The 13,742-nt window shown below is 37.8% G+C and overlaps 1 protein-coding gene across 1 annotated transcript in view; it reads left to right on the top strand.

Moving 5' to 3' along the window:
* CADPS2 (Ca++-dependent secretion activator 2) overlaps positions 1 to 13,742 on the top strand; it is a 220,420-nt gene that overhangs the window by 98,926 nt on the left and 107,752 nt on the right. Inside the window, exon 9 of the mRNA XM_010004331.1 lies at positions 8,368 to 8,434. Within this exon, the coding sequence (XP_010002633.1) occupies positions 8,368 to 8,434 (67 nt within the window). The remainder of the gene's footprint in view (positions 1 to 8,367; positions 8,435 to 13,742) is intronic.

Below are 13,742 nucleotides of genomic sequence, written 5' to 3'. Positions count from 1 at the left end.
GGAATGCCTAAACTGCACAATTAAATACCACTAATCTGAGTTAATGGGAACAAACCATAACAATCACATTGCTGTGTGAGAATGGAAATTAATGTCTGGCACTGTTCCTGCATTCCTTAGAGATGCTAGAGATGCAACTAAGAGTCTACACCACTGATACAGGCAGCGTCCTATGTTTTTCATCCATGTTAGATGGAAAGAGAAGTGAAATTCATTGGGTCCAATATTTACATGAAGTCTGGTAGATTAAAAGGGGTTTCCCAGTATATGAGAGTGTGAAGTGTCAAAATTTTAATCCAGAAGAAAATCACATAGTTTCCAATAAAAAGCTTTTTATTTCTGCAGTGTGGGGAAAGACTATTCTTGCAAAGATTGTTAACAAATTCCAAGAAGGTAACTGCATTTTCCACACTGTTGCTTAAATTATACTCTAGCAATTTTCATTGTGGACTGCTCTGTATTAGCAAAAAGAAATATGAATGCCATGTTATCTCCTTTAGGTGATGCTGAGGCACAGAAAGCCTCCTTCATTTAATCTGTTTTCAGGCAACTAACTGTAATGACAGAGTTTGGAGCCTTGGCACTGTAGGGATCTGGTATAGCCAATGGAGACAGAAGGGCACTTCTAAAGAGTAATTTATAAAGCCTTGAAGATAAATATGCACCAAGTAGTTTATGCTGGATCCATACAAAGTAAGTGAAAGACATGGCCCCTGAAAAGTGGCATAGTGGAGTTGCAAATACAAATATATTTAATTTATGATTTCCCTTTGGAACATTTTATTTGATATTTTTAAATTTATTCATGACTTGCAAGTTTTGACACAAAGTGAAAAGACTGAATAGCTTTATAGGCTTCTGAAACACATTTTCTAATGCCTGGAGGATAAGGGCTGGTGTGAGGCTTTCCTGAATGTTTCTTCTGCTGTGCTACAACCTCAGGTTCTGAACAGTCCTTGCTTTTCTCCATGTTGGTTTTGGTCCCACAAAAGCTGATGTAGTAATAATGCTAAACTCCCTCACTGGATCGGTTTTGAAGAATAGTTACCTGAAGTATACAAAGCACTACTCAAGTATCAAGCAGTGTTCCTGTTAAGAAAGTAAGGATACTTAAATTAGGACTTGTTAAACTGATTTGTTTCAAAACTTTGGTGATGTTTTAAAATAGTGGGTTTCTAGTGAATCTTTTTAGGGTGGTGTTTTTTTTTATCCAGCTGTTAGAAAATAATTTTAAAACATCATAACATTTTGAATAAACATCTTCTATGTGCACAAATTGAAGGAAAGTGCTAGGCTAACAACTAATGCATTATCATAATTTCTGTGCTTCATCTCCAATCACAAACAGGGGTGCCAGGTGTAATATATTTCCTCATGCTTTTGATAGATCAGATGTACCTCTTTATACTACTTTATAAGGACTTAAAAATACCTACTAGTGATGATGACAACAAATGTTACAAAAATACTTAGAACTGACAGTCTTTAGGATGAAAATGTGTGCATCTTGTTCTGCTTATATGTTTCATTACCAAAAAAAAAACCCTGAAAATTAACTCTGCTGAAGTCTGTATTCTTTACTGAATTAAAGTGATACCAATTCAGAAGTAGCTTCCTAGACAGTGAAAAGAAACACATAACCAGCCAGAGAAAACCAAATCCAAGTATAATTCCTGAAGGAGATCACTGCTCTTACAGCCTCTGCCATGCTTTCAAAAAATGGGCTGTTTTCAACACTGAGACTCCAGAATTGGAGTTGCTTTAGTTGCCAGCTTAGTTCATTGATTTGTTTTATAGCAGTGTGACACTGACCAGGGTGTTTTGACTGATTCCATCAGTGGCAGTGTATGACCTAGAAACAAAACTACATTTTTCCAATTGACAGGTCCTCTGCTGTTTAGGCTTTCTAGATCACAAGTAATATTACCGTCTGGCTGGAAAAAACGCTCATCATTTTTTCTATCTCATTGGAGTGTCCTGTGCTTCCAGTCGCAGGTATGTCAGGGCCCAATGCCTGCATGCTTCTGGGTGCTCAGGAAGCTTCTGAGTTTATTTAAGGTCCAGCAATGTAAAGAGCTGTTTTTGCAGCCAAACTGGATGCTCAAGCAGTGCAACTGAAGCTTTTTTCTACTTCATGAACATTAGTATTTAAATACAGATGTTCACTTTTAAAATCAATCTCATATTAGTGCTTACTGTGCTTTCTTTCACGTCAGGTAACAGTTTTTGTTCACAGATTGTTAACCTTTTAGATGAAATTAAACCAAGAGATGAGCTCCAGGGGTGCAGTCATGTATGCTGCAAACACTGGTAGCAGTTTATTCCATGAATTCAGACTAGAGCTAGTCCAATGTAAACTGCATCAAAAAGCACAGAGCGGATGCCTGCTCCTCAGCACCAGGTGTTTCACACTTGTGCTGTGTTACTGTTTACATTACAATTAGATGACGTTAGAATCTGAGCACTTTCTACTTTTATGTTGCATCTGAAAGGTTTCATTCTTTTGTTGCCTGAAATTCTCTCAAGGCTAAAAGATGTTATTCTGTCTTGCCAAACACTCCCACTTTGCATACTAAATAGGTTTTATGATATGACACAAATTGGATTATTAATTCTCAAGTTGCCATTGCAGTTACTTCACACGTTCCATAAGTACTGGCATGCATATTCACAAAGGTTGAAGCTCTCTGGAGTGCAGTAAGATACCACTGTTAAAGATTCTAGGGATATCTTATCTGCCAGTGTACGAATAGCTATTTATACTTAAAATGAAAAGTTGTTTAGGGGGAAAAAACCCACATTTTCCTGTTCATATTATGAGTATCTTGCTCATTGGAAAAAATTGAACCATTTTCTGTGGCTGTGATGTTTGTATTGCTTGACATTCTTCACCATTTCTTTATCCTTAGCAGGCATAATTACAGTAGAAGTTTAAGCTCTTTTTTCATTCCATCTGTTGAAGGCTTATTTAGTTCTCTTTCTCAAGAGCACAGAAAGTACTAAAATGAATCTGAGAATGTTTACAGCTAGGTTTCTTATGACCCAGGTCATATTGTTGTCTTGAATCAGTTTTCTCTCTCATCCTCAACTGAAGACAAAAAATGGCTTAATCTTGCGGGGTTAAAGAAAAGAAGGAATGCGGTGCAAGGAAGATTCCTTTTATGCAAGCGAGCAGGGATGACTGAAAGTGCCTGTGGGCATTTGGTCCCCATTGGCTCTCACAGCGAATGCAATGATGCCCACAGATAGCCTGTATTGTTGTCAGTTAAATGGGATCATGAGTGTCTGAAAGGTGTTTGAGAATGAACTGAAAATCATTTTCACAAGTGGATGATTACTTCTGCCACATGTTAACCGAACTCTATCAGAGTGGCCCAGATTTTTGAGACTGCATTAATTGCTCTTTCAACCTTGACTGAGGTTTCTCTTTAAGAAAGGCCTTTGCTGGACTAAACTGCTACACGTATTGATTTTTCTTTCTATATTTTTTTCATTGTTTGTGATAAATGAAGCCTTTTGCAAGTAGAGAATTTATCATTCAAGATGTAGATAGATTGCTTCATTCCTTAGAATAAAAAGGCTGGTCTAAAAATGATCTCTGTAAAAGTATTAAATCCTTTCTCATTTCTCCAGCAATGAATAGCTCCAGTATTCCACATTCAATTATGTTTTTCAGCTATTCATAAGTGCTGATTTTTTTCATCAAAAAGTAGAACCTTGTACTCTCCCAGCATGGACTTAGAGCGAATAAAGTGCCATCTTCTTTCCTATGTATGCCATCACATCATTGAAACTGAGCTATAATATTTAGCAATATAGTTTTGCATTTTTGTACCATAAGGAAATGGATTTTGAAAATATGTAACCTCTATGTATTTAAAAGATAGTGATGCTCAGACTTTTTTTTTTTTAATGGTTGTTCAGTTTGTTTGTTCTGTTTCTGGAGGAGAAAAAGATACTGACTGATACAAGGTGATATATAAAACATTTTTATCAATGTGTTTCTGTGTTTTGTAATGGAAATGTGATTTCTTGTATTTTAATTTGTTTACCAGGAAAATTAAATAGTAAATGTTTGTTTTCCCACTATGTTGTAAGCATTGTGAAGTATAATCAGGTAAATCTGTGACTGCATACAAGTCCACTTTTTACTTTTCAATTTGGAAGTAAGTGAAGAGAAAGAAAGCAGGATTAAATAAAGAAAAGAAAATTACAGAACTGTTCCTACAAGCTAAAGTCTCAGTGATTGCATGGTTTGTACCTTTGGTTGCATTTTCATGTCACTGTCAAACTGTATTAGAAAATCTTTACATTGGTGTACCACTTACTGACTCACTATATTTGATCCCAGTTCTGTGTGCTGTATAAAAGCAGGTGTATTAGTCTTAAGTTACTGGAAATTATGTGAATAATACAAAAAAGCTGAAGAAGGCAACCAAGCATATACATGCTGATTATAACTGTACTTTCTTATGTGCACATGTACCTGATACAGATGTTATCTATAGGTATCTTATTTATTAAATTAATATGTTTTTAAAGAATAGAAATCTGACATCTGTATATGTTTCTGTGCACATCAGAAGACCAATCTTTCATAACAACTTGTCAATCTACTCATTAAACACTCTCAAAATATGGTCTTAAAGAGGAGTCAAATAAAATCCATTTAGTAAAGAGCAATTACTATTTCAGTAATTTCAGATTATGACAACCCTAGAACTCAAATGAAAGTGAGAAAATTGTAGCAAAGACTGTGGGTAATTTTTAGAAATACGGAGCTGGGTATTTCTGAATATCAGTTTCTTCTTTGCATTGCGCAGAATCTTTTACCTAAAGAAAGGTAGAGTGTTTGAAGGAATGGCTGTTGTGTGTTTCTTGTTGCTCCTGAGGGTGTTTAAAATAGTCTGAGCGATTAACACTGCATCTTGTGTACATTTTTTTTGGATGGAGAGAGTGAGTGGGGCTGGTACAGATACACACTTAAGTAGAGAAGCAGCAGGCTGCAGCTCTGTGAGTTGGTGACTGTGAGGGTCTGCTCTGGTTTGTGGTACTGACATTTACCTGAGGCCTGTGAAAAATGCTGTAATTCTCCATCTTAAAAATAAAAAGTTCTCCAACTTGGCTCTAGGAATTAGTTCACCTCTGAATCTGTTAACCCAATAATTTTATGCTCCAGTTGTGAAATCCATTTAATTCTGGAAGCTGGCTTTTGTAGACTTTTTAAGTTCTAGACGTCATCTGCAGTTTCTACAAATCCTAGATAATACTGTGAGAATTTAACGAGGTTTTTAGATACTTCTCATTTTTTTCAATGGAAAACAAAAGGGATGGGGAAATTCAAACAGGATTCTACGATTCTGTGATGTTTGGCTCCTTCTGTCCATAAATGTTAAACACATGAGTAAGAATTAATCTCCTCATCTATTCGGAGCATTAACACTTAAAATGAGCACAGGGTCTATCCCTTGTAAATGGCTGGAACTTATTACTTTAAAAAAACCCAAACCTGTCACCCTTAGAGATGGCACTGGAAGAGGAATTAATAATATGAGATTATTATTATTATTGTTGTGTTTATAGTGATTTGTAAAACCAAGTAACGTAAGGCTTTGGACTTTTCTAATAAATCCCAGCTTGGTGTCATGAATGCTGTTTTCTTTGTTACCTAATCTTACCTAACAGCAGCGGATTTTAAAGTTAGGTAGTCAGTGTTCCACACGATTGTTTCCCAAGGAAGCTCGTATTTAACACCTTAATTGGAAGTGATGAATAGAAGGAAAAAGAACCCGACGTGCATGGTGCTATTTAATTGCTTTTTGTGTGCTTTCTTATTTTATAATTTTGAATTTACCATAACTTATGATAGTCTTCCTGTACTGCAGGGCTACATGTGGTATATCTTGCATGAAAAGTACCTTAAAAAGCAAACAGCCTCTACTCTGATAGCAAATGTTCTTTTAAGATCTCATATTTTAAAATCACCTGTCTATACCAGGCTCAGTTAATAATGTAAAAGAATCTGGTGTTTCTAGGGTTGAGTTGCTCATTTTCTGCCATGTTCCTGTTAGAACATAAAGTCACTCCCACTGATGATGCCAGATCTGCTCACTGCTGCTGATACCAGGATTACTCTTGAGCAAGAAGAATTCTCTTTTAGTCTATGGCTCCTTTACAGTTATTTAAGACATGCCAACAGAGTGGTAACATGGTCAGGATACCTTTGTACTGTACCACTTAAGGACTGTGTATCCTCAGTTGGTCTTCATAGTCCATGGAGCATTTGTCCTCCTTCATACATCAGAGGAACCTACGGGGTATTCTGAGAGATGCAGTAGCAGAATCACTTTGAAGAACAGGGCAGGTTTAGGAGTGAGGGAGCCCAAAGCCTTCCTATGGACCTTCTTACTTTTCTCCCTGCTGGTCATTAATCTTCAAGGCTGAGTGAAGTTCATCCATCTTGGGGCAATAGCCATGTGGCATGCTTGGGGAAAAGTCTGGAAACTTTTCTGATGTAACCCTTACTCCTCTCTTTTTATTAAGTTTATAATAATCACAGAGTTAAGAAGTTAAAAATAATCTGGCAGAATCTGGACTATTCAAAGAAAGCTACATCAACTGGTAATTGTGTACACAAAGCCATTTGTTCTCTCTTTCACATTAATAAAAAGCAGAGTAACCAAACAAGGCAGAGCTTCAAAACAGATGTAGCAGGAGTTGAAGAAGGGCAAGAGGGTAGTATGAAGGAGCCATCACATGGTTTGACAACCCATCATTGGTAAATAAACATTATGCTGAACATTCATGTTAGACAAAAATTTGTCCTTCGTGATACCCTAAAGCAGTAAAGAATGTGCCTAGGACAGGTGGTGTCACCGTTTGACTCAGGTCCGACAACAATGCTCTCGATCCCCCCTCCCCCCAACCCAGGTAGGGAAGGAGAGAGAGAAAAAGAGAGAGACTTGGCTGGATTGAAAACTAAACTACACAGCTTTAATTAAAACACTAATGAATCATACAAGAAAATATATACAATTATATACAAATATATTCAGGTGTAGGCAAAAGCCTCTCACCACCCCCCACCCTCAGCAACTCCCACAGCACTTCCCTGAACTGGGAAGAGTCCCAAGGAATCCCGAAGCTGCTGCTGGAGAAAGCAGAGAGTTATGGGGGTCACAAGAGATCAAGCCTGAGGATCGACGGTGATGGATGAACAGAGTCCTCCCTGGACGCCGGCCATGGACGGAAGAGAAGGGAAGAAGAAGAAGGAAGGAAGTTGTCTTCTGTGATCTCTGACCTTCCTCTGAGCTTACGTAGATATATGGAATGGAATATCTTTGGCCAATTTTGCTGTCCGTCTAACTCAGCCTCCTACGGGGGGGTCACAGATCTCCCCATAGTGTCCGAGCTGGCAGAGTGCAGGTGCAGCCTTGAAGCCTCAGTAGTTAGAAAAACATTCCAGTGTCTTATCAGCCTAGCAGAACACACTGTTGCTAGTTACAAGAAAGCTCACTGAAGGAAAAAAAATCAGTAAAAAGAAAAACTGGCTTCATCCTGGCTCAAACCAGGACAGGTGGGAAAACCATTTTGCCTGTACTTTACTTGCCTGTTTCATGAGTTAGTGATTGATTGATGTGTTTTATCAGAGTTCAGAACTACCAGGCAACAGAGCCAAAAAAGACATCAAAAAGAAGAGGGCAGCAGACTCTTAAGTACCACCACCTGCCAACTATCCAAGTCAACCATCTCTTATCCTAATAATTATAAATTCTCCAGAATCTATGTGCCAGCATCCTCTGGAGAGTGCCTGTGAAGCCAGTGTTCATTGCTCTGAACAATTTGGATCTTTGTTCTGCCTTTTACCCACCTAGTTGTACTAGATGCCCTTGATAGAAGCTGGCCAGCCAAAAGGGTCATCTATTAGGAAATATTTTGGTCTCCTGTCAGGTTTTAAGCACAGACCCTCGTAGGCTCTTGTGTATAATCCCACAGCTGATCCCTTTTGCCAAAGGTACAAGGATTTTTTAGTAATCTGTCTTTATAGTGTAGTGCTTCTGTTTGGAAAATTAGATTCTTGTTTACTCTGGAAAAAAATTTTCTCTTGTGTGTCTGCTATTACTTGAACATTTTTCCAAACTGACATTGTGACTGTTCACAGACTAGAGAAACACTGGCAAATCTATGGGAAAAAAAGAATTTTTTATTGTTATCATCTAAGTAAACAGAAAAAAAATGAAATCACTTCTTAGATGTGACAACACTGAAGAAGCAGTGCAATAGACAGAGCAAATGAATACACTTGTTTGTGTGGGTTTTCCTGATGCTTCTTATTAATACAAAAATACCCTATTATTTCCTTTTCAGATATTTGTATGCACTAGGACAGAAGGTTTGGAAGCGATGGAAAAAACGCTACTTTGTTCTTGTACAGGTTAGTAGTTACCATGAAATTTCATTTCAAAGTAGTCTTGGATTATTGGTTTTCTTACGTGTGGTTTCTGGAACTGTTAGTAAATTAGCATCTTCAGTCAATATATACAGCACTATTCTAAGCTTCTTACAGCTTAGAGATATCCAGGGTGCTATGTTTGTTGTTTTTTTAATTTACAAAGGTGGTAAATGGAAATGTCACTGAGTTTTGCATATTCATAAATAAGTACTTACACTGAGCAAGATTCCTAGAAATTTCTGAATATAATTGTTGTGACCTTGAAACATTCCTCTGACAGCTTTCTAGCAGCACTCAATTTCAAATAAATTTCACAAAGTGTATCTTACTTGCTGATTCATTTATTCCATTTCAACAAAGTTTTTCTGCCTTTAAAATTAAATAAAAGCAACAGTAGTTGCAATAGTTCTTAACAATAGCTAACAACTTCTTTGTAAATATTTTTCAGTAATGCTATTTTTTTTTTCTTCCTTGCAATACTAAACTGCCTAGAAATTGTGACAGACAATCTAGCATAGCAGTGTTCTTAGACAAAAAATGTGCTGGTCTGATATTTCATAACTTTTTGTCCAAACCTAGAAGCAAACCTAAGTATTTTCACATTCTGGTGAATGAACATGAGATCAATAGTATAGGAATAGAAAAGTGGTTTTCAAGTGCTCAAAGCACTTTGTTAATCTTTGGAAAAATCATTGTTTTCTGTTTGATTTTGTCTTCAGATTGCAGTCACAAATTTGATGTTCTTTAGAGTCAGTTCAGAAGACCCTGTGCTTCTGAGTCCTTTGTTTTGTTGACAGAAAACTGTTATAGACTGTTACAGTGTGGATCTCTGTAAGCCTGTTAACCAGGCTTTTTTTAAGAACAAAAGCTTCAACAACTATTTTAAAGAAAGCCTGATGCCTTTCTCTACCACTCTGTTAGACATACTCACCTGGTCTCCTCCGACTCATAAATGATAGAAATAGTAAGGATGTAAATAAAAAAATCCAGAACAAGGTCTTAATTAAAGGAAAGTTAAAAGCTGAGAGTATTTGCTTATTATTCTTGCTAAGCTTTATGTCCGTACAGTGTTCTTACATTGGCTTGCATAATGATAGTGAGTAATGGTTGACTGAGGTCTTCTGGAGAGTCTACTGAATTAATTTTGGATTCTAATTTTACCAAGGTCCTCTGTGAAGAGATGAAGACTTTTGAACTTTATTAGGATTCGTAAAGTTTGGGAAGATCTCTGTATAGAATAGCTGTTAAGGCATGAAAGTGATGGGAAAACTCCAGTACGTGAAGGGGGACTATAAGAAAGCTGGGAAGGGACTTTTTACAAGGGTGTGTAGTGATAGGACAAGGGATAATTGTTTTAAATTTGAAGAGGGGAGATTTAGGTTAGACATTAGGAGGAAATTCTTCACTGTGAGGGTGGTGAGGCACTGGAACAGGTTGCCCAGAGAGGCTGTAGATCCCTCATCCCTGGAAGTGTTCAAGGCCAGGTTGGATGGGGCTTTGAGCAACATGGTCTAGTAGTGGAAGGTGTCCCTGCCCATGGCAGCTGACTTGGTACTAGGTGACCTTCAAGGTCCCTTCCAACCCAAACCATTTTATGATTCTGTGAAATAATAAGTAATGGAGGGAGATAAAAAAGAACAGCTAGATGCTTCCTTGTCCTTCACACTTTTCTTTAACACTCTTCCTACTTTATATCTCCCTATTCACAAAAAGAAAGACCTTGTTGTCTTCCAAGTCTCATCTGGGTTGAAAAGTGAGCACCTAAGAGATACTTTCTTTTTCTGCACGTGATATAGATTCACCTGGGACACCAGTTTATTCCAGCCAAGTTAATTCTAACTATATTCTGCTTTCTATGCTGAAATTTATATATTGGAGGAGAATATTACAGGAATTTTCCAACTTTTCATTTTTAAAGCAGCTATCAGCTCAATAAGGCTGTATAAAAAACCACTGTTTTAAATCAATATTTCCTGTCCAGACAGCTCTGGCTCATTTATGTATTTCAGCCATGATACAGACAAAAAGGCTGAAGTCAATATATATGATGTAAGCATAGAGTAATGAATATCAATCTGTTGTATTGATATGTTATTGATATATTGATGAGTCTTTCTCTATAAATGAGCTTTTAGCTTACGTTAGTAGAAAGTTAAGGCCATGAAATTCAGTACTAAGGCTAAGGCTATCAGTGTGATTTACGCAGGCTTTGGAGATTTAAGTCAGGTGTGAAATTAGATTAATAATGTTGATTTTTCAGGAGTGTGATATGAGTAATGTGCACCTTCATTATTGGTACACGTGTTGCTAGTGGTTTCTGAAAGAACAGCTCAACATTATAGAAAGGTTACAGAGTCAGGAAATTTTAACCTCTTCATTGTAGTTGCTTTCCTTCCTTGTACAATCCAGTCACTTCTCTAAAAAAGAGTACTTCGAACTGGAAAAAGAGAGGGACGTAGCTTGTTAGGTAAAAAGCCCCAGCTGGACATGCTGTGTGTTACTTATTTACTGTCTGATAATATCTTCCTCCAATAATGTGAATGCACATTCACTTCTATCATTTTAATTTCATCTGTGCTAATGTTTGAAAAGTCAGTTGTTTGTTTCATGGATAATTTTCTTTGAAGTGCACTAGCCACACAGGCTAATTCTTGCTGCTGACCTCCTGAAGCAGGCTGCCCAGTGATACCCTGGAGCAGGGACCACAGAGTCAGCCTCCAGGGTTGCAGCAATAGTCCTCGCAGCACGTTAAACAGGGTCTTTCTACCCCATGGGGACATGTCCTAGTGACACTGCTCATAAGTCGTGTCTATCCAGCATACACAAGTTGTTGGTTTTCCACTTTGTTACAACGTAAGTAGACCAGCTGGTAGTTAGGTGTTTGGACCTCTGGAAAGTTATGAAATTGAGGTAAAAGCATTAGGGAGGAGAGGATTGCCTTTTCTTCTGTCAATTCTTACTGTTGAAGAAGGTGTCTTGATTATGTTTTTGTCTGAGAATGTGTTGTACATATTCCTGACTTCTGAGTACCCATTATTTAATGAATTTTTGATGCTAATTTTCTTAATTCTAAGGAAAAACTACATACAGCTCCATTAACTAATAATAATACACTTAAAACCAGTCATAGATACATATTACAAAGTATAATTTCAGATTGTGCAGGTGGTTCTCTCTGTAATAACTGATAGCAGCCACCAATAGTAGGTAAAAACATTTAAGTGAGTGTAAACAAATGAGGCAAATTCTCAATTTCATTATTTTGTTTCTTTGGTGGAGACACTTTAAAATGTCTCATTTTCAACCAAAAGATGAAGTGTTGTGGCAGGAATATATTTTAATAAATTCTTCCTTTAAAATAAGAGAATGCATTTGAAACATGCTTAATAAAGCAAAATCAACAGAGTAATCTTTGTGTTGTTACAAAGGTGAGGTTAAAAATACTCAGCAGTAACAGAGGTAATATTGCAGATTATATGGCACAAGAGCTGAGCCCTATGTCAGGTTCCTGAGGGGACCTTGACTGTCCTTTTCCAGCCCCCAGGGCCTCCACACCCTGCCCACAGCCCAGGATCCCATTTCAGCCTCCCGGGGCCATCATGCCCTGCCCCAGCAGGGTCTCCAGTTCCCCAGAGCCCTGCTCTGCCCAGCAATGGGTTCTGCTGGGCCGGGCACACCCACAGCCCCACAGCCTGGCCCAGCCTTGGCCGCTGCACAAGGAGGTGCCTGATGCCTGGGGCTGCCCCAGTGACCACAGGTGCTTTGCCCTGCCCTGCCACCCAAGGGATAACTTGAAATCTTTAAACCAAAATACAGTAATTTTCTAAAATACATACTATAAATGAAAGCAAAACTGTGGGTCTAATGCACAAACGGCAAAGTGAAATTCTTTCTTGTATGTCATGCTGCAGGACAGGCTGGCTGGCTGTAATAATAGTCTAGTCTAGCCTGAAAAATCTGTGTTTCTGAAAGGGCTGGGCTAGATTGTTTTGGAGATTTTTATTTTATTTATATTTAGCACTCTCTCCTTGGTATAGCCCACTTAAGTGAGTATGTTAAATTTGGTGGGGAAAGCTGGCACTCAGTTTCTGTTGCCTGACAGTGTCTCACAAATTCTTATCTCCTATAAAACTACCTTTGTTTAACTAATGCATTAATTAAAGCGGGATACCTATGTTTAATTTCTTTCAGCTCTAGACCTCTGCTGTGGTTCTGGAGGCATCAGGTCAACATTTGAAGCCTGATGACTATTTTCTGGAATGAGCTGTTACACTCGTTCGTTTTGCTTGTACAGGTTATGGCAGAGGATGTTCAGTCACCATACAGTGCATGCACAGCACAGCCTCATCCTGTTTCAAAGAAACCCAAATACTTAGAATAATTAAATATTTTTAGAGCTTTAGGCAGGTAATAACCACACCTTCCATCCTTGTTTTCAAAACTATCGATCTTGTACCAAGAGTGAAAAATTTTTGTCAATAGCAGTGGAAGTCACTGGATTTTGAGGTGGAGTGGTGTGCAATTACAGCAGTAACAAATATATGAATGAAGCTGAAGCCAGCTGTCAAAATTTTAGTTAAAAAAGAATAATTACTGAAGTTGTAGCCCAAGCATTAAATCTAGGTAACAGCTGAGCAGGCAGCAAGATAAAAACAGTCTGTTTTTTATCACACAAGATCCTTGCCTCTCCTTAGATCCTTGCATAATTTTACATATGTAAGAAATGATAGTTCAAACAAGTCAGCTGGCCATGTATCTTACAGTTGTTGGAGATGAGAGTTTCAGAGGCCCATGTAAATTAAGTTCCCTTACATTTAAAGTGTTCAACATATTCCCAAGCTCTTACTTTGTCACCTTTTATGGTCTTTCCAGCTCTTCTTTTAAGGCTGGGAACATCTCAGTTTTATTTCAGTGATTTCTTTCACTCTCCCAGCTGTTACATTCCTTTCTTTATCTTTCCAGTCACTTTTTCCTCAGCTCTCCTTATCACTTTCTGTTCTTTCTAGGAAGTCTTAAATCATGTGATGACAGATCCTTTTCTTACTGTTTTAAAAAAAATTATACTTGATGAGAAGTAACTGATGTTGTTGTTCACGCCAGCTACAAGCTGCTTGGCCTACACAGGACTGTGTGCCGTGAGCCAAGAAACCTGGAGATGGGAGTGAACACAGATGCAAGATATACAGAAGTTAGACTATAAAATTGTACAGAAGGTTTTGGTGCTTACCATCTTTAACTAGAATTGGCCAGATCATGTTGTCTTTCCATGCATGGTAACTGTGGCATTCCT

The sequence above is a fragment of the Chaetura pelagica genome, unplaced genomic scaffold (assembly GCF_000747805.2).
Source record: "Chaetura pelagica isolate M959 unplaced genomic scaffold, ChaPel_1.0 scaffold68, whole genome shotgun sequence".
In the NCBI taxonomy this organism is placed as follows: Eukaryota; Metazoa; Chordata; class Aves; order Apodiformes; family Apodidae; genus Chaetura; species Chaetura pelagica.
Note: the sequence above shows the minus strand (reverse complement) of the source record. Positions and strands in the feature narration are given on the sequence as shown.